Genomic DNA, 26,263 nt, shown 5'->3' on the forward strand with positions numbered 1-26,263 from the left:
TGTAGATATTACTTAAATAAATTAAAAAAAAAAAAAGCCAGAGTATGCATCTGTTTGTCTAACTATGTATCTAGAAAAATAACGCAGAAATGAAATGCTCTGAAATTACATTTCCAAATGTTAACTACTGGTAACAATTTGCTATGTATTTTTCATTTTATTTCCATGTTCATGTTAGCACTCTAGGGCATATGTGCTCTACTGCATAATTTAAATTTAATTTTAAATGTTTACCAACAGCTCTTCTACATACTTTGTGTATTTTTTCCTATGTAATTATTATTGGTTCAATACCTGTATGTATGGAAATATAAAAATATGTAGAGAGCTTCTTCTTAATTGGTTTGGCCAATTTAAGTTTTAAGAAAAAAGTACCTTCTGATTAAAAATAAAATTATGCAGGGGCGCCTGGGTGGCTTGGTCGGTTAAGCGTCCGACTTCGGCTCAGGTCATGATCTCACGGTCCGTGAGTTCGAGCCCCGCGTCAGGCTCTGTGGTGACAGCTCAGAGCCTGGAGCCTGTTTCAGATTCTGTGTCTCCCTCTCTCTGACCCTCCCCTGTTCATGCTCTGTCTCTCTCTGTCTCAAAAATAAATAAACGGGGGCGCCTGGGTGGCGCAGTCGGTTAAGCGTCCGACTTCAGCCAGGTCACGATCTTGCGGTCCGGGAGTTCGAGCCCCACGTCGGGCTCTGGGCTGATGGCTCAGAGCCTGGAGCCTGTTTCCGATTCTGTGTCTCCCTCTCTCTCTGCCCCTCCCCCATTCATGCTCTGTCTCTCTCTGTCCCAAAAATAAATAAACGAAAAAAAAATTAAAAAAAAAAAAAATTAAAAAAAAAAAAAATAAATAAATAAACGTTAAAAAAAAAATTTTTTTTAAATAAAAAAATAAAATTATGCAAGGACTAAATTCTCAAAATAAAAAAACATGCATATGTAAAACTAGAAGCATATTAATCTAAATATTTTTATGTTAACCATGGTCACCCTTAGGAATGATTAGGTCACTTTTATTATCTGTAATGTTCTCTATTTTTCAAGTTAAAAACAAAAACCTAAACACAACATTTCTATTACATTCAGGTAAATAATTATATATTATTTTGTACTTAGTTTAAATTAATATTCACACTTAATTTATGCTGACAAAAGTAAACTCACTTAGGCATGAATGCTCCATTGGCTAAGGATGGCTCATCATCATCCAGCCCATCAAACAGATGGGACTTCGCTGTGCCTGTTGTCTGTAAAGCCTTTGGTCGAACTCTGGTGGCAGGACGGGGTGTTAGTTTATAATGAGTGGGTGTAGTGAGAGCCTTCTGGGCTGCTGGATTTGTTGGTTTCAATCTCTGAAAAACAAAACCATCAAGGACAGTTCTAGTTTAATTCAAAGGCATTGTTTTGGCCTTAAAAAACTTGTAAGAATAGAGTTCAAATCTCCTATCTGCCAGTCACCCAACTAGATACCTCTGTTTATTTTTCAACTAAACCAAAAATGTCACACTTCAAAATAAACTGAGATGTGCCCATGAATTGCTATTCAACTTCCACGCAATCCAAATCACTCTGAAAAAATAATAGCTTTCATTTATTCATCATTTAGTAAACACTGCTAATTGCCATGAGTCAAACACTAAGCACTCACAATAAAAATAATAAAATCACTTCCCCTGATTTTTGAGGAAATTACAAGTTAGTGGAAGAGACACAACTAAATTAAGACTTCAGGGATGCCTGGGTGGCTCAATCGGTTAAGCGTCTGACCTCAGCTCAGGGCATAATCTCGCAGTCTGTGAGTCTCTGTGCTGAGCCTGTAGCCTGCTTCAGATTCTGTGTCTCCTGCTCTCTCTCTGCCCCTCCCCAGCTTGTGCACGCACACTCTTTCAAAAACTAAATAAACATTAAATTAAACAAACAAAAAAAAACCACTTGATGGCACCTTTATTATGCTTCTATAGCATCTTCGGGATGTTTTATATTTGTTTTCCTAAACATTATACATGGGATTATACAACCATTGGAAACAACAATGTCTAACATATAAAACCTGTCACAATTTATTGTTCTCGTCACAGTGTAAATTGTTTGCACCAGTGTGAAACTATCTGCAACAGTGAACCTTCCTAGATATTTTTTGTGATATTTCACAATTGTGTGCCTTTGCTTGGAATGTCTTGACTTAGACCTACCAACTTCTACATACATACTCAAAAAAAGTTAAATGTGACCTCTTTTGCAAAGCCTTATCAAACTTTACATACTCTTCTTTAACATAAAATTTACCATTTTAATGCATACAATCCAGTGGGTTTTAGTATATTTAATAAGTTGTGCAAGAACCACCAATATCTAAGTCCAAAACATTCCCCTCACCCCAAAAAGAAATGCTGTGCCTCCCAATTCCAGCCTTTAAAACTCAGCAAACATGAATCTATTCTGTCTGTATAAATTTACCTATTCTAGGCATTTTATATAAATGGAATCATGTGGCCTCTTGTGTCTGGTTTATTTCACCTAGCATGTTTTCAAGGTCAATCCATGTCATACATAGTATGTATCAGTACTTCATTCCTTTTTATGACTGAATGATATTCATCATATAGATCTACAACATTTTGTTTATCCATTCATCAGCTGACTGTATATACTATATTGAGCTTGAGTAAATTTAAACACCTTAACAGATCTGATCTTCCTCACTAAATACCAAGTTCTCAGAGAATAAGTTCTTGCTTTCATTTTGTATCCTCAGTACTGAACACAGTGACCAGCACATGTTTAGGCCTAAAATTATGCTGCGCCACTAACACACAATGTTCATCTAAGCACAACTTACATTTACACAGCGTGTTAAAAAGCACTTTAAGTTCCTATCTTCTCATTATATCTAGTTACAAGGTTAATTCAAGGGGCGCCTGGGTGGCTCAGTTGGTTGAGTGTCCAACTTCAGCTCAGGTCATGATCTCACAGTCCCTGAGTTCGAGCCCTGCGTCAGGGTCTGTGCTGACGGCTCAGAGCCTGGAGCCTGCTTCAGATTCTGTCTCCCTCTCTCTCTGCCCCTAACCCACTCGTGCTCTGTCTCTCTCTGTCCCCAAAATAAATAAAAACATTAAAAAAAAATTTTTTTTTTTAAAAAGAAACCAAAGGGGCGCCTGGGTGGCGCAGTCGGTTAAGCGTCCGACTTCAGCCAGGTCACGATCTCGCGGTCCGTGAGTTCGAGCCCCGCGTCGGGCTCTGGGCTGATGGCTCAGAGCCTGGAGCCTGTTTCCGATTCTGTGTCTCCCTCTCTCTCTGCCCCTCCCCCGTTCATGCTCTGTCTCTCTCTGTCCCAAAAATAAATAAACGTTGAAAAAAAAAAATTTTTTTAAAAATAAATAAATAAAAAAGAAACCAAGGTTAATTCAATAGCCAGCTGAGGGAGAAATAAGATGACAGAAATGATTGAAGAGCTATAGACTGATCAACTTACTATAAGCCAGGTATGCATCATCTCATTTAATTCTGAACACTAAACAGTATTACCATTCCCATTTTACAGATGAGGAAACACATTCAGAGGCAAAATAACATGCTCAAGGTCTCATCAGTTGTACATGGTAACACAATGATCAAACAGACCAAAGACTACTTTTAACACCACACCACAGTGAGCAAAAGATTATTTGACACTAGAGCATAAAAGATTAATACAAAGTTAACTACAGAAACCAGGAGAAAAGATATTGATGTGCCACTTAACAGCATTATTTTAGGAAAATCAGCCTCTCTGATCCTTAGGTTTGCTCAACTATAAAATAGGAATAATAATACATGCCTTAGTTCAGAGCTATTGAAAGTCTCAGCCCTCATCTCCAGTCCAGTGTTCATTTCACTGCCATGCTGCCCTCCAAATAATAATAATTCCAAACCTAATTTTTTGCCCAGAAAAAAGCATAATGTGTCTTAAAAACTTAACTACACCTAGCTTTGCTTAGGTTATATATGTAAGAAATTACATTCTACACAGCTAGTTTCTCCTAACCTGAGAATAAACTTTATAAAAGCATCCTTAAATTTACCTCTTCTTTCTTTTTAGGGTCTGACATGGGATTCCGGAAGAGAGGAGAATCTCCAAAAGGTGAGTATGTTAGACTATTGATATGCTGCTGGAGAACAGCTTGCTGGGCAGCAGAAGCATTGGGATCTGTCAAAGCTTTTTTAAAAAAAGAAAAGAAAAAGCAAGATTATCAGTCCAAGGATCCAATGCATTTATAGCAAGAGAACACAATTGTTTTGGAAACACCTTCAAAACATTCAGACTCACTCAACAGCATTATTGGTGGGAAGCAGAGGAGCAAACTGTGAAGAAAACCAACAATCAAATAAACTAATGGGTCAAAGATATGAAGAGACATTTCATAAGAGATAACACACAAAAATTTTTACTTAAGTGTTCACTGTCAATAATCAATGAAATAAAATTTAAAACAACCCTGAAAAAATATATTATACCTATGTCATTATCTATCAGTGCCACAGCTGTATAGAAAGAGTTACAGTCTTTGACTTCTAGAAACATTACAAATTGGTTTACTCTGTCTAAAAGAAACGGTATGACAGTACATAAAACAAGTACTGTTTTTATGTTTTTTAACCTACTTGTTTCCATCATGGAAATTTAACCCAAGGACTTCATTAAACTAGAAATAAAATAAAGAAATGTTTGTAAGTGATGAATATTATCTGTTATAGTTAAGACTTGGGAACAATCTATGTCCAACATTAACAGCTGTAAAAATCATGACACATCAACATGGTGGGTTAAGTAGTTATTAAAAATAATGACTATGTGTTTCACATTGGAAATAAGGAAACATCTTTGATTTAATAAGTAAAAATTGCAGAATAACTAAGACTAGAGGAAGAAAGTGGCATATAAAAAATGAAGATAGTTGCTAAGGTGCCCTTATATGTTTATTATTTACATTTAATATTCCTATTACATTCAAGTAAATTGAAAGAAAAAGTATCACTCCAATTAATCTAATTTTCTAAGTGTAAAAACATGTCATTAGTCACAGAGAATTCAGGGAACAGACAAGGAATGATAATCTATAATCATACACAGTAAAAACAAAACAAACCCCACAACTATCAGTACTATATCTTGATTGATGAAGAAACTGCTTTACAAAATTAGTATTTTCAAAAATACTGATAAAAAGTCAAATCATACTTAAGTCATCTTAGAGATAAAAATACTTTTTTCCTTTATAAATGTTTAAAATACGGCTAACACCAAAATATATTAGGTAATCCACAGTAAAGAAGTGCTACAAACAAAACATTTGGAGAATTTTAGTACTCATAATAGAGGAAAAAACCACAGCAGCAGCAGCAACAACAAATCCAGGACAGCTAAAGCTAAATTAATGAAAAAGGGGTAGATCCACCTTAGTCAAATTAAGCTTTTTTAAAATCAGATTTATCAGGGGCGCCTGGGTGGCGCAGTCGGTTGAGCGTACGACTTCAGCCAGGTCACGATCTCACGGTCCGTGAGTTCGAGCCCCACGTCAGGCTCTGGGCTGATGGCTCAGAGCCTGGAGCCTGTTTCCGATTCTGTGTCTCCCTCTCTCTCTGCCCCTCCCCCGTTCATGCTCTGTCTATCTCTGTCCCAAAAATAAATAAACGTTGAAAAAAAAAATTTTTTTTAAATCAGATTTATCAATTAAATACTAAAACACTGTATACTAATATATCAGTAGAGAATGCAAGTTTGCTCAAGATTGTGAAACCCAGAGGAGATGTCCATTTTAAGAGCATATAATAAATCATCTGTACTGGAAAGTTCCTAAATCCAATTTAAGACCATCAGCAGGGAAAAGATTTAGAAAAGCAGTTTTGGTACACAGTACCACACAATAACAGCACAGTGTTATTCTGTGGACTATTCAAGGAAATTCAAGAAAACCTGGATGTTTTTAAAAGAACTCTAGGGGCGCCTGGGTGGCTCAGTCGGTTAAGTGTCCGACTTCGGCTCAGGTCTTGATCTTGCAGTTCCTGAGTTCAAGCCCCGCGTCGGGCTCTGTGCTGACGGCTCAGAGCCTGGAGCCTGTTTCAGATTCTGTGTGTGTGTGTCTCTCTCTCTCTTTCTGACCCTCCCCCGTTCATGCTCTGTCTCTCTCTGTCTCAAAAATAAACAGGGGCGCCTGGGTGGCTCAGTCGGTTAAGCGTCTGACTTTAGCTCAGGTCATGATCTCACGGTCCGTGAGTTCGAGCCCCGCATCAGGCTCTGTGCTGACCGCTCAGAGCCTGGAGCCTGTTTCAGATTCTGTGTCTCCCTCTCTCTCTGACCCTCCCCCGTTCATGCTCTGTCTCTGTCTCAAAAATAAATAAATGTTAAAAAAAAAAATTAAAACAAACAAACAAACAAACAAACAAACGTTAAAAAAATTTAGAAGAACTCTAATATTCACTAGTCAAGTTTGGTATTTGACAGCCAATTATCCATTAAAAATAATGTTGACCTGCACCAGCTCATCCCATTGTTAACAAGTATAATAGTTCACCCCACCTGGGCTTACTCAAAAGAGTAAGAACTCCTTTAACAAATCTAAACATAATTAGGAAAGTGTGTGAGGATATTTTTATTTTTGTAGGTTTAAATATGAAATCTTCTCTAAGTTAACTGTATGATTTACATATACAGACAAGAGAGCTAATATGTTACCAAAAATAAGAGAACTCGCAAGCATGTAAGCATTTGTTAAGCTACCATTTGTGTTATAAATATTCAATTCTGGTCACAATAATTTGACAACATACTGAGAAGATTCATCATGACCAAATGATTAAAGGGATAGGAAAAGGTATAAAATCAAAGTACAAGAATAGAAAAAACTGATGATACTTTACCTTGAGGAAAGACAACAGGGTTACTGCAAGAAAAACTGTAACAAACTGGTTTGCTTAGCTTAGAACCACTAAGTGGAAATTCTATGGAGGCATGTTTTGATTTCTAAACAACCTGAACAAAACAATGGACTAGACTGATTTGGAAAACTGTAACTGAGGGACTCCCACTGTTAAGAGTGGACTCAGACTCATATAAACTCTAAAGCACCTTACAGTTAGTGTCCTGTGATGCAAAGATGTACATTCTAAAAGTCAACATAGCTACTTTTAAGTTTGTGGTGACACTACTATATGTAACTATACTATTAAATGCTTGTGTCAGGACCTTTTAATTGATTTTAGAAGATGGATTATCAAAAACCATTCAAAACACAGTACTATCCAAGTAAAAATGGCAGGTTACAAATATGTATGGTACCCTTTCTAGTGAAAACAACTAAAACTAAAGAAAAGAAATAAAACTGAAAATATCACTTTTAATGATAAAGCTGATTTTTTTTTTTAAGAGAGAAAGATGAGTGCCTGCACACACAAGTGGGGGAGGGGCAGAGGGAGAAGGAGAATCTTAAGCAGGCTCCACACCCAGCACAGAGCATGACATGGGGATCTCACAACTGTGAAATCACAACCTGAGCTAAAATCAAGAGTCAGATGCTTAACCAAAAGAGGCACCCAGGCGCCCTATTTTATTTTTTTAAAGTTTGTATTTATTTATTTTGAGAGAGCAAGTACACGTGCATGCATGGGGGAGGGACAGAGGGAAGAGAAGGAGAGAATACCAAGCAGACTCCCTGCTGCCAGTGCAAAGCCCGATGCGGGTCTCAAACGCATGAACTGTGAGATCATGGCCTGAGCCGAAACAGGGTCAGACGCTTAACTGACTGAGCCACCCAGGCACCCGGATGTCAACTGGAATTCTAATTCACCTCCACTCCTTCCAAAGATCTAAGTAAAATCTATGTTTAAAACAAATTAAAATGTATCTATATAACCCACACCGACAAAGAATGGGAAGTAACAAATGAGCATTTGATAAAATATAACAAATTTCTAGGGGAAAGAAGTGGACAGAGGAGTAACAAAGCAGGATACAGCAAACTACGTTTAGAGTACATTCATAGGGGATTACAGCCCAACGTAGAGCTTATCTGCCCTGGAGAATCCCAGAAAGATTAGGGATTCAATGACACCAAGTTTGATGAAGTGAGACTGAAAGCAGGAGAGATAAATCAATGTAAGTACATGTACAAAACACCTATACCTTCATCCTCCTAATCCCTGATGCTTAACAGATAAGCCAAACATCAGAGAGTGTGCCTCTGATGAAACAAAGTTAATACTTGGAAAGAACAAGGGCAACTAGTTTCAGTACTTGCATCATCCCAGAGCTAAGAATGTGGCATTCTAACCATCAGAGGACCCTTGGACAATAGCTGGTTTCTGGACTACGCACCTTAAAGTGAAGCTTACTGGTAAACATGCTCTACCCATATACATAAGTTGCCAATAAGCTTTTAATTATTTTATTCTTGAATGGTAAGGATCACGGAGCATTAAAGAATAAGACCAAAGCAAAAATAACCCTGAAGAGGTAAGGCACAGAAGAGTCCTAAAAAAATTTTAATGCCAATTAACAAATTCAAAGTTTCAAGAAATAACGGAATCTAAGAACAGGATACTTAAAAAAAAATAAGTTTCGAAGAATGAGAAAGAATTCATGTAAGTTAAAAATAAAAATTCAGGATGCCTGGGTAGCTCAGTCAGTTAAGTGTCTGACTCTTGACTTAGCTCAGGTCAAGCTAAGTCTCATGGTTATTGAGATCAAGCCCCCATCGGGCTCTGCACTGACAGCAGAGAGCCTGCTTGGCATTCTCTCTCTCTCTGCCCCTCACACTCTCTTTCTCTCTCTCAAAATAAATAAAATGATTTAGAAGACAGTAAAAAATCTAAAAAAAATAGAAACACAGTTTAAAAATCAAGCATTAACGTAGAGGGGCGCCTGGGTGGTTAGGTAGATTGTGCGTCTGACTCTTGATTTTGGCGGTCATGATCGGGCTCCTCACTGAGCATGGAGCCTGCTTAAGATTCTCTCTCTCTGCCCTTATAACCAGCTCGTGCGCTCTCTCTCTTTAAAAAAAAAAAAAAAAGAAAAAAATTAAGCATTAAGATAGAAAAGGTATAAGCAATTCAGTGAAATTTCCGAACAAAGAGACAATCCTAAGTCCTTGTGGGGAATGGAACAAGTCTCAAGAATCAGAAAGGCATTAGACTTCTCAACAAATAATGGTTAATGAAAGGAATATAGTCCAAGTTCTGAGGATAAATTATTTTCACAGTAGAATTCCATAATATTAAAGCGTGAGGAACAAAAAAGATTCTGTACTGTCAGAATTGTAAGTGATCAAAGTTTATCTTTCATATGTAATTTACTTAAAAATACATTCCAGGAAATAAAGAAGAAAACCCTACATTCAGGACAGAACAGTTCTCACTGAGTAAACTTGAAGGGAGTATCAGGAGCAATGCTGAAGGCCCAGGGAATAATAAGAGTTTATACTTCTGCAGGAGAACAGAGGGATCAAGGAATGATGTATTCAGAGTAAAAAAGAATTCTGAAACCTTAAGAATTTGGACCAGTTCAGGAAGGTGATAAGGGCTGGTAATGCAAAGGGAAAAAAGAAATTCTAGGAGAAAGAAAAAGCTGTATGAGAAAGGTGTACTTGGCTGGGCAGCAGTGCTTTCATAGTTGTAATAAAATGCTACGCTCACATTAAAACTTTTATTCTTTAAGAAAAAATTAATAACTATAGGACAGAATACATTATCAATGTTATCAATATGAAAATATAAACATGACAAAAGAAGAGGAAAAAGAAGGGTGAGAAAAGGCACTAATACTCTTCCTTGACCAAGAGAACTCAAGAAATACTGTCTCTCAGGTGATAGAATAAGAAAAACAATGTAGGGACACAGCTTAAATTTGCAAAAGCCTTATCAAAATGTGGTACATGGGTCATGATAGTACAGGAGATGAACTTAATGGTAAAGAGACTTACTTTCATTCTGTCTCATTCACTCAGTTACCCTATGTATGCCAGGTGGTATGTTTATTTCCAACAGAACAGCTTTCTTTTAAAAAGCTGTTTAAGCTAAAAAGTTCATTTTAAGTTAGAAAATAATAATAATAAAGGTGGTAGGCAGAGGGGGCAAAAACTGGGTAAGGGTGTTCAAATGAGTAAGTATGAAAAACACTTCAGTAAACAAAACTAAACTTAGGGAATTTAGTAATACAGCTATGTTAGAAATGAATAAAGAACACAGGATAAGTGAGCTAAATTTCTCATCTACTATTAATAAGTTAAATTAAAACTTAATAAAGCAAAACATATCAACATAAGCACATCGTTTAGAGATATGAACTTAACTATACACCAGGAAACAAAGTGACTGTAACAAAGTGGCTTCTTTGGGGGACTAAGCCTGGGAGTGGGGAAGTGGAGAAGGCCAAGATCCGTTACAAGCCCTTCTGTACTACATGACTGTTTAAGTGTGTTTGTGTACTGCTTTGGTAGGGTGATGGAATGGGTGGAAAATGAGGTCAACAAGTTAAGTATTAGCAAGAAATACAGCTGAGTAAAGCCTTCTAAAGTGACTGACACTTACCTACTGGGGCCTGGGGGGCTCCAAAGCCCAAAGTAGCTGTCGTAGTATTAAATCCAGGGGCCCCAAAGGCTCCTGTACCAAGAGGCCCTCCGATCTTAGGTTGGTTGTTCCCAAACAAAGATGCCTGTCCAGCACCAAGAGCTACGGAGACAAGAGGAAAGAAAAAGCGCCACAGGAGATCCTTTGAATGTTATACCAGAGGTCAGTTACTTAAAAATATAATACATTTGGAAACTTCATAATGACCACTCATTTCAACAAAAGAGCTAATACAGTCAATGCTAACTATATGCCAGGCACTGTGCTAAGTACATTATATACATCATAGGCAAAACACTTAACTTCTCTGTGCTTCGGGTTCTTCAACTATAACATGAGATAATAATACATAGCTTAGATATTTATCCTAAGGTTAAAATGAATAAACACATACTAAGCATTTAAAAGAGGACTGGTAGATACTAATATTCATTAAATATTAGCTAGTACCTCACTTAATCTTCCTAAGCCTGAAATAGGACATATTATCTGCATTTTATAGATGAGAAAACTAAGCGTTTAGTAATTAGCTCAATTGTCACAAATGTTGTAGATGGTGAAACTGAGGTTCAAATCTTGGTGCATCTGAATACAACCAGGGTTCTTTACTACACTATAGTAATACGAAGTTTGAAAGAATTAAAAAATAATCAATTTTTAAATATCAATATTTGCAAATCAAAATATGCAGCTGAACCAATCACAATGTCATCTTTTTGACTAACATACAGGCTAAACTACAGAAAACCAAATCCAATACATCTGTGAAGAGCAAAAAGCAGTAGTTTCAAGTGTACTATCTCATGAAAACTACTTTACACCAAGACAAACGTTTTGTTTTATAAAAAGCTAAATGCTTTGTGATGAGGTTACTAAACAGTCTCAAGTTTCATCATGAATCAGACTGGAGGGAGTAGAACTTATTTTCACCAAGGGGAAACCACTGCAGAAACTTAGGTTTTAAAGTCTAATGAATCTTGCGTATGGATCTTGTTCTCAGCAGTGAAACTGGGGAGAAATTTATTTAGAATGATTTATTGGCATTAATTTTTTTTAAAATTTCCATCTCCTCCTCCTCCTCAAAAAGTTATTGGAAATTCGGAAGATCTAAAGTTCGTTTTAACGCCATCAATGCATCTTGAGAGAGAAAAAAACCACTTCAGAAATACAATACTTAGAGATCTAAAATACTGAATACAAATTGTTTTGAGATTGCAATCAAAAAAAGGCTAGGAAGTTTATACTCAGAGAATCCATACAAAATAAATTAGTGAGGGTAACTACTGAATGGACAAAACATTCCCTGTCTAATTAGTAACAAGAAGACAATCCCTTTGCTACAGCTTTGGAATAGGGAATGGCTTCTTTTAAAATCCCAAACTATCAGAAATTGGTGAAAATTAACAGAAAACCTGAATTTACTTCCTTGAAAGACATACTTTACAGCACAAATTTCAGAATTCTTTATTTTTCCAGGTAGCAAATACCTCCTTACCAATGAACAAAAACCTAGAAGAAAAACGAATATATAAAATAGACAAAAATTTCTCATCTGGATGGGTATGCATTTCCTTCACCTTTGTAGGAGCCCTGGATGAAGAACCATGAAACAGTCTAAAAATCACTGTATTTCAATAACCAATAAAAGAATAAAAAAGGCACTGGGAGGTTCAGGTCACCTGGAAAGAGACTATCATAAATTGACCTGCCTGCATACTGCTGCAATTTGTCAATAGAAAAATAAATATTTTATCTAGATCTAGCTCATATTACGTAAATGGCTTTTTATGCTTAATAAAAAGGACTTCCTAAGAGTCCACAGGTTGAGGGACATTCTGGAAAATAATGTCAATTTATGAAATGCGCTATATTTACGATTAGTTGTAGGAGTCATAAAGCAGATATATGGGGGGCACCATGTTGTAATAGTGGCCCTAGAAACTCCAAGGATGCTCAAGAAAAAAAGTGAAAATGGTTATATTCCTTTTGAGATTAGAAGTTAGTTTTATCTATGGTATCTATTAGCTTTGGGTAAATTTTTCTGTGTATACCTTAGCATTACAATAAACTTTACTAGATGCACCCTAAACTTACTACTTCGTGGAAAATTTTAAGAACTAAAATCTCTTTTTTGGAAATCTTTTAAAGTTTATTTATTTTGAGAGAGAACGAGCAAGCAGGAGGGGCAGAAGAGAGGGAGAGAATCCCAAGCAGGTCCGCACCATCAGCATAGAGCCCTATGTGGAGCTCTAACTCATGAACCGTGAGATTACGACCTGGGGCCACAACCAAGAGTTGGGTGCTTAACCGACTGAGACACCCAGGCACCCCAAGAACTAAAATATCTTAATATTACTAACTACCAGGGCACCTGAGTGGCTCAGTCAGTTAAGAAGCATTTGAATTCAGCTCAGGTCATGGTCTCATGGTTCGTGGGTTCGAGCCCCACATCAGGCTCTGTGCTGACAGCTCAGGGCCTGGAGCTGGCTTTGGAGTCTGTGTCTCCCTCTCTCTGCCCCTCCCCAGCTCATGCTCTCTCTTTCTCAAAAATAAACATTTAAAAAAAAAAAAAAAAAAGATAGCAATATTACTAACTACCAAGAAAATGGCATATTATAGATAGTGACAATGATACTTTATATCACTGTCAAATCAGAAACGTATACACCCCTGATTTAATGAGGGTTCCCTGGTCTGAGCACATGGGAGGTGGGGAATATCAAATGTCAAGGAATAATACATTTTACAGGAAAATTTGTTACAGGACATTTTACTTCTGCTGAGACAGAAGTATGAATCTTCATTACTCCAAACAAAAAGTGCATAGGAATACCCACTTAGCTAATGCCCCAAAAAGACATCACCCAAAGCTACAGTGCTATTCTACTTGAAATGCAGAGTTCATGAACATGGATGTTTATGTACAATCATCTCCAGACACACTGCTCTCAAAGCCTCAAGTCTGCTTTATCAGATGTGATCATCAAAGAATTCCAACAGCGTACGCTTGTTGGTTCTCAGAACTCTTTATTTCCTACCTGATCTAGTGCTGCTAAGGTTTGGGGGTGTAAAATTATTTACTGATTTTACTTGGGTTTCAGTTTACACAAAGCATGAATGGGGGATATATAATGGCAATAAAAACAGGATCTGTTGTCTGTGATGTAGAACTGTTTAAGGATAACTGAACATATTCAAATAAATAAAAAGGCTGAGATATTACATTATCGTGGAAGAGAAGATGATAGCATCAGAAAAAGTTACATGATATTTTATAACTTGCACTATAGGAAAAGGCACTGCTGATAATAACCTGCAAGACCTAGAAGCCTCTTTGGCTCTTTGCCCACATAAAAATAAACTTGTATATGATGATACCATAAAATTAAGCGGTAAACTTAAAGACTTAGTGGAAATATCTAACAGACATTAGGATAAGCATCTTACCTGGGCCTTAGGTTTATGGTTCACAAACTGTCTAGGGTCAAAATTACCTTTAAAAAGCTCTTAATTTGCCCACACCAAAGTTAATTTTTTTCTCCAGGATTACAAGAGAACACTGATTACACTGCACAAAATTTAGAACTTTTTAGTTTTTATTTCTTGCTAAATATACGTGGTAGAATTTGGATAAGTTAAAAAGTTCAAATAAAAAACTCTACCATACAACCCAAAAGAGTTAATATCCACAATATCTAAAACACTCTCAAAAACAGATTAAGAAGCAATGATCAAATATTGAGTAGGGAATTGAAAGATTCAAATGGCCAGTAAACATACATTAAGGATACCCTTCACCAGTAATTAGTGAAATGCACACTAGAACACACCAATTTCCACTAACACGGATGTAAAGATGAAAAAGTCCAACAATACGGAAAGGGTATGGGAAAAATGAACACTTTCACACAATGAGAACAAAAATTCATACTGGCATTCTTTTCGGAAGGCAAATTAGCAAGACTGACCAAAATTCAAACTGTGTGTATACTCTGACACAATCCCAAGTATCAATCCCATAGTAACACTAACACACACAAAATTATGTAATGAAGATCTTCATTACTGCATTGCTAATAATATCAAAAAGCTCAAATGTCTACCAATAGGGGAAAGCTGAATTACGGTATTTGTATATGTTTATGTATATATACAGACATCTACACACAATGGAATACTAACAGAAAAAATATATGCCCCGGGGCGCCTGGGTGGCGCAGTCGGTTAAGCGTCCGACTTCAGCCAGGTCACGATCTCGCGGTCCGTGAGTTCGAGCCCCGCGTCGGGCTCTGGGCTGATGGCTCAGAGCCTGGATCCTGTTTCCAATTCTGTGTCTCCCTCTCTCTCTGCCCCTCCCCCGTTCATGCTCTGTCTCTCTCTGTCCCAAAAATAAATAAACGTTGAAAAAAAAAAAAAAAAAAAAATATATGCCCCAAATACCATGGGAAATGAAAAAATGAAATAAAGAATTATCACATAAAGAATAATGAAGGTGCTTTCATTTTGAAACATTTTTGACCATTAACACACAATATAAAATACACAGAGACCCATAACACACACATATTTAATTAAAATAAAAATTAAATGATACTTGGGGCGCCTGGGTGGCTCAGTCAGTTAAGCTTCCGGCTTAGGCTCAGGTCATGATCTCACAGTCTGTGGGTTCGAGCCCTGTATCAGGCTCTGTGCTGACAGAGAGGAGCCTGGAGCCTGCTTCAGATTCTGTGTCTCCCTCTCTCTCTGCACCCCCTCCCTCAAAAATAAACATTAAAAAAAATTTTTTTTAATGAAATACTTAACCTTGCTTTGTACAATAATTTTTTCATTTTTTTTTTCCCTTAAATGCTGCTTGCAGTGCACTACATAAATACTGCATCCAACTAACGTATCTTAGCCTTTGGTTTAAAAAAGACACTCTTGTAGGATGTGGTTTCTACTTACGAATACAATAAAAATATATATATAAAGCACACACATGTATAACCATGTGTATGTGCACGTACATTTGAGAAAAATGTACAAAATGTACATAAAGGGGTCTGACAAAATCCCAAACTTTAAATAGCTGTTACTTCACAAACTGGAAGGTGTTAAGACACTTCTGTATTGTTGAGGGTTTTTTTTCACAAGTACTTACAGCTTTTATTTTAAAAAGAAATGGAAGGAAATAGCTCAGAGTATAAAATTAGGTACTATTAAAAAGGAGATGGCAGATAAATGATCACAGCATACAAAGACAACAGATAACTGGATGGTGGAAGCAGAGACCATGGAAATAAATAGTCTGCAACTAAATGACACTCAGATGACTTGGGAAACAGGCAAAACTATATGCTCTAACAACCTTGTTGAACTGTACATGCTGAAGCGCTTATTTGTTTTATGACCACTACCACTTCTTATTGCTTAAAGCAGTTGGGCAGGCAGGAGGGTCAATGTCTGGGGTGCCAGGGTGGCTCAGTTGGTTAAGTGTTGATTCTTAATTTCAGCTCAGGTCATGATCTCAGAGTTGTGAGATCAAGGCCTCTGTCATGCTGCATGCTGAGTGTGGAGCCTGCTAGAAGATTCTCTCACCCCTCTTCTCCCTTCCCCTCACTCACATTCTCTCTCTCTCTCTCTCCTCTTTCTAAAAAACTAAAAAATAAATAAAAGAAGAAGGGTCAGTGTCTTCAAAGGCACTGAAAATTAATTATCAACAGTAGGAACAGAGACACAGGTGTGACATCTCAGCTCTACATCAAGATGGAAAGAACTGAGAAGTATGCACAGACTTTGTAAAAGAGCTTATGCTCTTACTGCTCTGTTTTCCTATTAGGGTAATTAAGCTTACTTGATAAACAGTGCAAAGTCTTAAATCCCTTTTACAAAGGTAGCACAAGGGAATGGGAAGTTAATAATGCCGTCATATTGACAAGTCTCACATTAAATACTAAAAATCCCAAATAGACCAGGACTATAAGACATTTTGTAGAATGGGAGCATAAATAAGATATGTGTCCAAATGTCTAAGATAAATGTCTAAGATAAATGTCCAAATGTTCTAAAACCTGGTAAAGCATAACTGCTGAGAATGTTTTATAAGTCTGAGAAAATGCATATCTACACCCTATTTCCAGGCATAAGATCAAACAGAGCTGTCTTAAGTTCCAACAATTAGAAGGCCTAAATTTTGTGGTACAGTTCCTTACCTGTTCCAAATCCTGCACCAAGGCCAGTTCCCAGAGTCCCAGGTCCTGGTTTACTTCCAAAAATACTACTCCCACTGGTATTTGTGCCGAAACCTAGAAGGACAAAAGAATGAGTGGACTGTACTTTTAATATAACTCTCAAATTCCTGTATAAGGGAATTTTTAAAAAGGCAGTCTGACCCTAAGCTTTGTATCCTGTCAGTTAATAATATTTAGAAATCCTAAATGGTAGGCTACTTTAACATTTTTAAAGTTTTTAAAATTTTGATGCCTGTAAACAGACCCCCATATCTTCCTATTTACTTAATTATGTTTCAGACTTGAAATATTAAAGCAAAGTGACTATGCTTGAGCATATACATTCCCTTTGTAAGACTCAAACCTATTTTTGATGTTTAATTAATGGAAGAAAAATGAATTCCCTCCAGCTTTCACTAAAAATAAGACAGTCCAGGGCACCTGGCTGGCTCAGTCAGTAGAGCATGTGGCTCTTGATGTCAGGGTTTTGAGTTCGAGCCTCACGCTGGGTCTACAGATTACTTAAGTAAACTTTAAAAAAAAAAAAATTTTTTTTTAAATAAGACAGCCAACAAACACACTTTATTGAATCTAAAGGTTCCTGCTAACAGAAATTTACCTGTAAAATTTTCTACAGTAGTAGCTCTGGTTTTGAACAGATAAACCCTGCATGGGCAGTAATATGTGGCTGGCTGACCACACATGAGGAACTTTAATCCTCATCTTTCACCTTTATGAGGTGTCATAATCAAATCAGCCCACAGGAGCACTCAAGGACTCAGCTAGCTGATATTAAAAATAATGTATACATAACTTTTCTTGGGTTGAACTGTTTCATTATCAGAGATGATGGATAGTTAAACCATCTTCCTTCACTATGACTGATCTTTTAGAGAAAATCCTATTAATTTCCCTTGAAAATCCATAGGTTTCCCCAGAAGAAACCTATACTGCATTACTGCTATTATTTACCTTTTGTTCAGATAGGTCCACAAAGTTTCTGTACTCCTTTTGGAGATGATATCAACAAAACAGCTAATGAACATAACATTCATCTCTTGTTTTTCTTCATAAAGATTTTATTGTTAAGTAATCTCTACACTCAACATGGGGCTCTACTTCACAACCCGGAGATCAAGAACTGTATGCTCCACCAACTGAGCCAGCGAGGTACCCCTATCATTAATCTCTTTTGATAAGAGGAGACAAAAATCAATCAAACCTTGTTCATGAAATACTTGAAGTCTTTTTAAAAGGTATCATGGAGGGGAACAGCTCTAAAAGATAACAGTCTTAGTAAAGAGTATCTTGGAATATATGACACTATCACCAAATAAGAATATCATACTTAGTCATGCCAATCTTTGGATTACTATCTCAATAGAAAAAGACCAAGAAAAAAGGCTGAAGAATTTAAATAGTTTGAAAATGTATTTTTAATGTCATTTAGAAATACATGTGATCAGGGGTGCCTGGTGGCTCAGTCGGTAAAGCATTCAACTCCTGATTTTGGCTCAAGTCATCATGATCTCATGATCAAGCCCTGTGTCAGGCTCTGCACAGAGCCTGGGATTCTCTCTCCCTCTCTTTCTGCTCCTCCCTTGCTCACGTGCTCTTTTTCTCAAAATAAAAAACTAAAAAAATGCATGTAATCTGACATAATCTATTTAATTCATATACTCATTAAATCTTTTCTTCAATTGTGCTAATAGCTATGCCACAAAACAGTACTGCTACTCAAACACAGCTTTTGGTTTTTTTAAAGAAAACAAATGTACTTGGAAATATTCTTTTTTGAGTTAAAATTTAACCGGAAAGGGTCTTCCATTCCCATAAATAGCAGAAAATAAGATACTTGTGAACTACCTCAAACCCACACGAGGGAAATAAGTCCCAACTTACACTGTTTATACCACACATTTCCTCAGATTCTTACTGACAAATGTTGATCAACTCTGTTATTTCAAAACAATTTTTAAAGTAAAATTAAAGATGATTAATTAATGGTTAATTAATTTACAACAAAGGAGCCAAGAATATACAAAGGAGGACAGTTTGTCCAATAAATGGTGCTAGGAAAACTGGACAGCAAAAGAATGAAACTGGACCACAATCTTACACCATACACAAAAATTAAAGACTTGAACTGCAAGACCTGAAAGTATAAAACCCCTAGAAGACAATATAGGCTGTGAGCTCCTATGTAACATCTGTTGGGGCAATGACTTTTTGGATGTGACACCAAAAGCAAAGGCAACTAAAGCAGAAATAAACAACTGGGACTATATCAAACTTAAAAGGCTTTTATACAACAAAGGAAACCATCAACAAAATGAAAAGACAAGCTACTGCATGAGGGAAAATACCTGTAAATCACACATCTGATAAGAGGTTAATATCTATATAAAGAGCTCAACATGATAGCAAAAAAATTAATTTCAAAATGGGCAGAGGATCTGAATAGACATTTTTCCAAAGAAGACATACAGATGGACCAAAGACATATGAAAAGATGCTCAACATCATTAATCATCAGGGAAATGCAAATCAAAACCACAGTGAGGGCTGTCTGGGTGGCTCAGTTGGTTAAGCATCTGACTCTTGGTTTCAGCTCAAGTCATCTTAAAGTTTGTGAGCGTGAGCCCTGTGTCCGGCTCTGTGCTGATAACACGAGGCTGCTTGGGATTCTCTCCCTCTCTCTCTCTCTGACCCTCTCCCACTTGTGTGTGCATTCTCTCTCTCTCTCAAACTAAATAAACGAACACAAATAATTTTTTACAATAGCCAAAATACTGAAAACAGTATTTTGTATTTTAAGTATCCGCTGATGGATAAATGGATAAATATGTGGTATGTACATACAATGAATATTATTCAGCCATAAAGGAGAATGAAACATTGCCATCTGTGACAACATGGATGGAATTTGAAAGCATTATGCTAAGTGAAATAAGCCATTGAGAGAAAGACAAAACTGCATGATCTCACTTATATGTGTAATCTCATAAAACAAAAGACAAGCTTATAGATACAGACAATAGATTGGTAATTGCCAGAGGCAAGGAATGGGAGATGGGTAAAAGGGGATCAAAGGTACAAACTTCCAGTTATAAAATAAATAAGTCATAGGGATATTATTTACAGTATGGTGATGACAGTTAATACTGTCTTGCATATGTGGAAGTTGCTAAACTAGTAGATCCTAAATGTTCTCATCATAAAAAAATGTGTAACTATGTATGGTGACAGATGTTAACTATTAACTAGACTTACTGCAGTGATCATTTCACAATATACACAAATAACAAATCCTTATACCTGAAACTAATGTTATATTTCAATTATATCTCAATTTAGAAAAATAAGCCTAAGGACTTAAGTATTCAAATAGCTCCTTAACTGCCCACTTAACCATACAGCATGGAAGAATCACTGATATATTGCCCAACATCATCTTATTATTACAAAAAGAATCGACCTTTTTAAACTGTTGCTCCCACGTATAGGCATTCTGTCTGTAATTCCTCTCCTGAAACAATTCTATTCCTCCATTCACTGAGAAATTCAGACACTAGGGGCACCTGGGTGGCTCAGTCGGTTAAGCGTCCGACTTTGGCTCAGGTCATAATCTCATGGTTCATGGGTTGAGCCCCACACAGGGCTCTGTGCTGACAGCTCAGAGCCTGGAGCCTGCTTCAGATTCTGTCTCCCTTGCTCTCTGCCCCGCCCCCACTCACGCTTTGTCTCTCTCAAAAATAAATAAACATTAAAAAAAATTAAAAAAAAAAAAAAGAAATTCAGACACTTATCTTATACTCACTTAATCTTAAACTCGTTCCTGCCAGGAATATTTACTAAGAAAATGAGCTGATGACTCTAAAGAATGATTTAAGGATCTTGCAACACCAACTGTGGCAGCAGGTACTCCAACTTACTTTAGGTATCCAAACTTTTAACTCTGTGGATTAACCAGCATCAGAATGAAACAAAATCCCGTAATGGATAATGTGTGACCAACAATAACTTAGCAACACTCTGAATCTTTGTATAACCTTATTCCATTTCCAGATTTGTTATATGGCTTATTTCCAAATCGGAAGATTCTTCTGCCCACAAACTCAAAGTTGAAAGGTTCCCAAGACAACAAGAGAATCAAAGAAAGCCTTACCTAGCTCTGGATTCCTCAAGGGTGGTAACGGAAATTTAAATTCACCCAAGAGTAGAATAAAACTTGCCACCCTGCAACTCCCATCTGACTCAGAGGGAATCATTACTCTTAGGGCCCCATTTGTTCACCCTTTAAATCATTTAACCAAGTTTTAGTGAGCACCAATGCTATGCCAGGCACTAGGTGAACACTGGGGATTAAAAAAGAAAAAAAATTAGGACCATTCAGATTCATCACAAAAGCTAGTGAGGCATTTTAGATAAAAATGAAATCTTTCATTTTCAAACCACTGGATAGGAGTGTGTGTGTGTGTATATACATATCCAACAAAAAAAATCTCCAAACATATCAGAAATCTGCAACCATGGAAAAACATCAAGCCCAGCCCACTTCATCATTTTAGCCTATATAAGCAAATAAAAACAGTGTTTCTGAACATGAAGCATGCTACAAAAAAAGACATGCATTTTCAAAGGGAGGGAAAATTGGCTCTTGAGGGGTTAAATGAGGGGTAAATAGATATACAATGGTTTATGGCCCTTGAAAGGGCCACAGTACATAAACAGACACACAGTACATATGTGATATTAAAATCTCATAGGATGAGAAGATAACTAACAAACAACTGGTCTAGGGGTTCCTGGGTGGCTCAGTCAGTTAAGCATCCAACTCTTGATTTCAGCTCAGGTCATAATCTCACGGTTCGCAGGTTCAAGCTCAAACTCAGGACTCTGAGATCAAGAGTGGCATGCTCTTCCAAATGAGCCAGCCAGGTGCTCCACTGACCACGTCTTTTCACTCATCTTCCACTAAGTATCCCCAGTGTGTAATGATGTATCTGGTATGTAAAATCCTTAACAGATTTTAAACTATTATTTCCCTTGATCATAAAATGAACTTTCCTTATCTAATGCAAATTATGTTAATAATTTGTTAAAAATTTGATTAAAAGCTTAATTGAGTAGTTACAGAAGACATAATGTTCTATTAAAGTTTAATTTTTTTAGCATTATCTCTGAAAACTAGTTTAGGGCTGTATTTTAATTATTATTCAATCTTATCTGTATTTTCTAAATTTTTTATAATGAACACATATTCAAAAATAAACTTTTGCAGCTGAAGGAAAGCTTCAACTTTTGATAAGAATCATGAAATCTCAAAAAAACAAGAAAAATCAAAACAAAAATGACAACAAAAAACATTTAAAAAAAAATCATCAAATTTGTACACTACTTCCCTATTTGAAACCTGGCCTAAGAGAATGTGGGGCTTCTGGGTTGTTCCGTTGGTTAAGTGTCCAATTCTTGGTTTCTTCGTTCAGGTCGTGATCTCAGTTTTGTGAGTTCGAGCCCCGCATCTGGTTCTGTGCTGGTAGCATGGAGCCTACTTGGGTTTCTTGCTTTCTCCCTCTCTCTCTGCCCCTCCCCTGCTCGTGCTGGTCTCTGTCTCTCAAAATAAACAAATAAACTTAAAAAAAAAAAAAAAGTGTGCGTTATCTCAACTGCATGTGTTTCATTTATGGTTTCTCAACTATTGGTGAGGTAATCCAAAGGAAATGTATTTCCTTATTTTGAAAAACTTCTATCTCCATTAGAGAAGCAACTTTCTACAAGGTAATACTGCATGTGTTGAATGGCCCATTTTATCCAAAGCAGGGAGTTGGGAGCCTAATAATGAGGTAAGGCAATTTATATCTAAGTATGTCAACCCATGCCTATGATTTTAAACCTTTCCCTCTGGTACCTCACATCAAGCCACAGCTTACCTGAGAATTTTTTAATATTCCCAATCATATGAATCAGGAGAATGATGTGTGGTATAGTCAGTGTAACTTTAAGAGAGTCAAACCTGCTTTTTTATATGTACCAAAATTGGAAGTGTTTGTATTGGTTCCTAAAGTCAGGGTTGGTTTGTTACCAAAGAGCCCGCCACTGGTTGTACCAAATGAAGGAGCACTGGTTGTGCTGGTTCCAAATGTAGTAAGCTTGTTATTGCCAAACAGGGTCTAAAAAGAACAAAATACAGGAAAAATTTAAGTAGTATAAAGACACACTCCAAACAGTAAACAGAGGTTACCCCTCAGGTATACTGGATTGGATGTGAGGGAAGTGAGAGAAGAATGTCATAACTTTATGAAAAAGTAGGAGGAGGATGAATAAAGACTATAAGAAAAATATACTAATCTGAGCAAGATGGGACTTTACAGAGCATGCTTCTAGCCTGAGAAGTTAATGGCAACCCTTCAGCAAACACAGTATTTCAGTACAGCAAAGAAAATAATAAGGTAATCAAATATTTTTTTTTTACCTGGTAACAGAAATGTTCATGTATTTAATTTGCCAGCAGAAACAGTTACAATAAAAAATTTAAACATGCTAGAACATGGATGAGCATTTAAAACATTATGCTAAGTAAGGTGGTCACAAAAGACTACATATTATGTGATTCCATTTATATGAAATGTCCAGAATAGACAAATCTGTAGACAGCAGGCTTGAGGTTAATTGGGGGGAAATGAGAAATGACTACTAATAAGTATGAGGTTTCTTTTTATTAAGGTGATGAACATGTTCTCAAACTGACTATGGTAATAGTTCCACAATCAGTCGGTATACAAAAAACCACTCAATTATAAACTTTAAGAGGGTGAATTGTATGGCATATGGATTATATCTCAATAAACTGGTCACTAAGAACTTTTTGAAGAATTATATAATTTTCTCAATTTCTCATCTCAATTAGCTGCCCAAAGAAAAGTTACGAAATAACAGATTGCTATTTCCCTGAAAATCACATTTTGGGATTTTTCTTTCTTTTTCATTTTCCTTTTTTAATTATCCACCAACAGCATGTTCAAGGCTTTTTTTTTAACGGGTAAATAAGACAGATTGGCTGTTTTATATTGATTCTTATAGTTTAAGTGGTAATACAGAATTTACTATTATTTTTAGGGTCAAGCGCACTCCTAAATAGTTGTTTACTTAAATGACTGAACAGGGAACACAATTCAGTTAAGCCTCCAGCTGCAGGAAAACCATGAGATCACCAACTTTAGCAACTTGGAATTCTTAATTCTCAAATATCATACCAACGTATCACCCAAGAGAATAGAGTATAGGAACTAAAAATTACCTGACTTAATAATGAAAGCACTTCAATTTAGACTCAACAATTTAACCAATTGGAGTGATACTGTGCTATCATAAGTAAACTGTACATAAGCACTGCGGCAAAGAAGTTTAAAAAAGAACTTACTACTTGAAAATTAACCTACTAAAGTTACTTATTTTTGTACCAAATAGCTTTTAATTACTATCAGCATTGTCTAAGACCTAATAAAAACACTTGAAAAATAGTTAAATCTTTCTTAGAAATTCTTTAACAAATTTATACATATCTTCAAATTAGATCAACTATAACAACCTACCGAACCGACAGCACCAAATCCAGTATTGGGCTGCCCAAAGAGACCTGTTCCTGTTCCAAATGCTGTCCCAGTGCTGGTGTTTGTAGCTGTCCCAAAAAGACCTCCAGGCTGTGAGGCTTGGGTTACTCCAAATAAACCCTGCAAAAGGTATCTACATTAAAAGATATCCTACAAGTCAGTTTTAAGAATCTTAAGATTAATAATAGCTGCCATTTTGGGTGAGCCTGGGTGGCTCAGTCGGTTGAGCATCCGACTTCGGCTGAGGTCACGATCTCACAGCTCATGAGTTCCAGCCCTGCGTCGGGCTCTGTGCTGACAGCTCGGAGCCTGGAGCCTGCTTTGGATTCTGTGTCTCCCTCTCTCTCTGCTCCTAACCCACTCGCATTCTGTCTCTATCTCTCTCAAAAATAATAAAAAAAAAAACATTAAAAAAAAATGTTTTTAAAAAACACAGTTTATAAGATAGATATTATGCTAAATACATAAAGCATTATTTTTCTTCACAACAACGAGCAGGGCCATTTAAAAAAAAACAAAAAACAAAACCCTCATATCTACATCTAAGCCCAATGAGTTCCAATGTCCTGGGCAGCGGTAAGACTTTATACTAAACTCTTACGCTCTAAGAGATAGCAGGATTGTAACACTGAAAACAAAATATGACAGAATGCTTCATTTTCAGAGAGTTATGCCAAAAGAACTAATCAATGCTGAGCCGGGCAATGGACTTTGAATCATACAACTGAAAACAATCAGCTGGCTGAAATTATCAATCTGGACACAAAGGCAGGAGTGTAATGTTAAGTCTTAATTTGACATGAGAAACTATACTAATTACAAATAAAGTTTATGTCATCCAGTGCTTAAGAAGATATTTTATTTATACATTAGTTTACTAAAGAAAAATATTGCGGGGCGCCTTGGGTGGTTCAGTAGGTTAAGCGTCCGACTTCAGCTCAGGTCACAATCCCACTGTCCGTGGGTTCGAGCCCCGCGTCGGGTTCTGTGCTGACTGCTCAGAGCCTGGAGCCTGTTTCAGATTCTGTGTCTCCCTCTCTCTCTGACCCTCCCCCGTTCATGCTCTGTCTCTGTCTCAAAAATAAATAAATGTTAAAAAAAAAAAATTAAAAAAAAAAAAAAGAAAAATATTGCACTAATGAACTATTGCTGAAATGAGAATTCAACAGTGATTTCATTCTTTTTGATTGCCAAGTAACACTCCATTGTATATATATACACCACATCTTTACCCATTCATCTGTCGATGGACATTCAGGCTCTTTCCATACTCTGGCGATTGTCAATAGCACTGCTATAAACATTGGGGTGCATGTGTCCCTTCGAAACAGCATTCCTGTATCCCTTGGATAAATACCTAGTAGTGCAATTCGTGGGTCGTAGGGTAGTTCTATTTTTAATTTTGTGAGGAACCTCCATACTGTTTTCCAGGATGGCTACACCAGTTTGCATTCCCACCAGCAGTGCAAAAGAGATCCTTTCTCTGCATCCTCGCCTGAGTTATTGATGTTAGCCATTCTGACAGGTGTGAGGTGGTATCTCATTGTGGTTTTGATTTGTATTTCCCTGATAAGGAGTGATATTGAGCATTTTTTCATGTGTCTGTCCACCATCTGGATGTCTTCTTTGGAGAAGTGTCTATTCATGTCTTTTGCCTATTTCTTCACTGGATTATTTGTTTTTTGGGTGCCAAGTTTGATCAATTCTTCATAGATTTTGGATACTAACCCTTTATCTATTATGTCATTTGCAAATATCTTCTCCCATTCTGTTGGTTGCCTTTTAGTTTTGCTGATAGTTTCCTTCGCTGTTCAGAAGCTTTTTATTTTGATGAGATCCCAATAGTTC

At 36.7% G+C, this 26,263-nt stretch overlaps 1 protein-coding gene across 10 annotated transcripts in view; it reads right to left on the reverse strand.

Annotated features, from left to right (window-relative positions):
- The window catches only part of NUP98 (nucleoporin 98 and 96 precursor), a 116,666-nt gene that overhangs the window by 64,880 nt on the left and 25,523 nt on the right, over nt 1-26,263 (reverse strand). For 2 of the 10 annotated variants that reach the window (XM_045484196.1, XM_045484197.1), the window contains 6 exons: nt 24,398-24,535; nt 22,888-22,975; nt 16,785-16,877; nt 10,555-10,695; nt 4,056-4,189; nt 1,159-1,346 (listed from right to left, as the gene is read on the reverse strand). In XM_045484196.1, coding sequence (XP_045340152.1) covers nt 1,159-1,346; nt 4,056-4,189; nt 10,555-10,695; nt 16,785-16,877; nt 22,888-22,975; nt 24,398-24,535 — 782 coding nt within the window. Of the gene's footprint in view, nt 1-1,158; nt 1,347-4,055; nt 4,190-10,554; nt 10,696-16,784; nt 16,878-22,836; nt 22,976-24,397; nt 24,536-26,263 lie in introns of all 10 variants that reach the window. The other 8 variants (XM_045484194.1, XM_045484195.1, XM_045484200.1 and 5 more) reach the window with 5 other exon arrangements.

The sequence above is a fragment of the Leopardus geoffroyi genome, chromosome D1, assembly GCF_018350155.1.
Source record: "Leopardus geoffroyi isolate Oge1 chromosome D1, O.geoffroyi_Oge1_pat1.0, whole genome shotgun sequence".
In the NCBI taxonomy this organism is placed as follows: Eukaryota; Metazoa; Chordata; class Mammalia; order Carnivora; family Felidae; genus Leopardus; species Leopardus geoffroyi.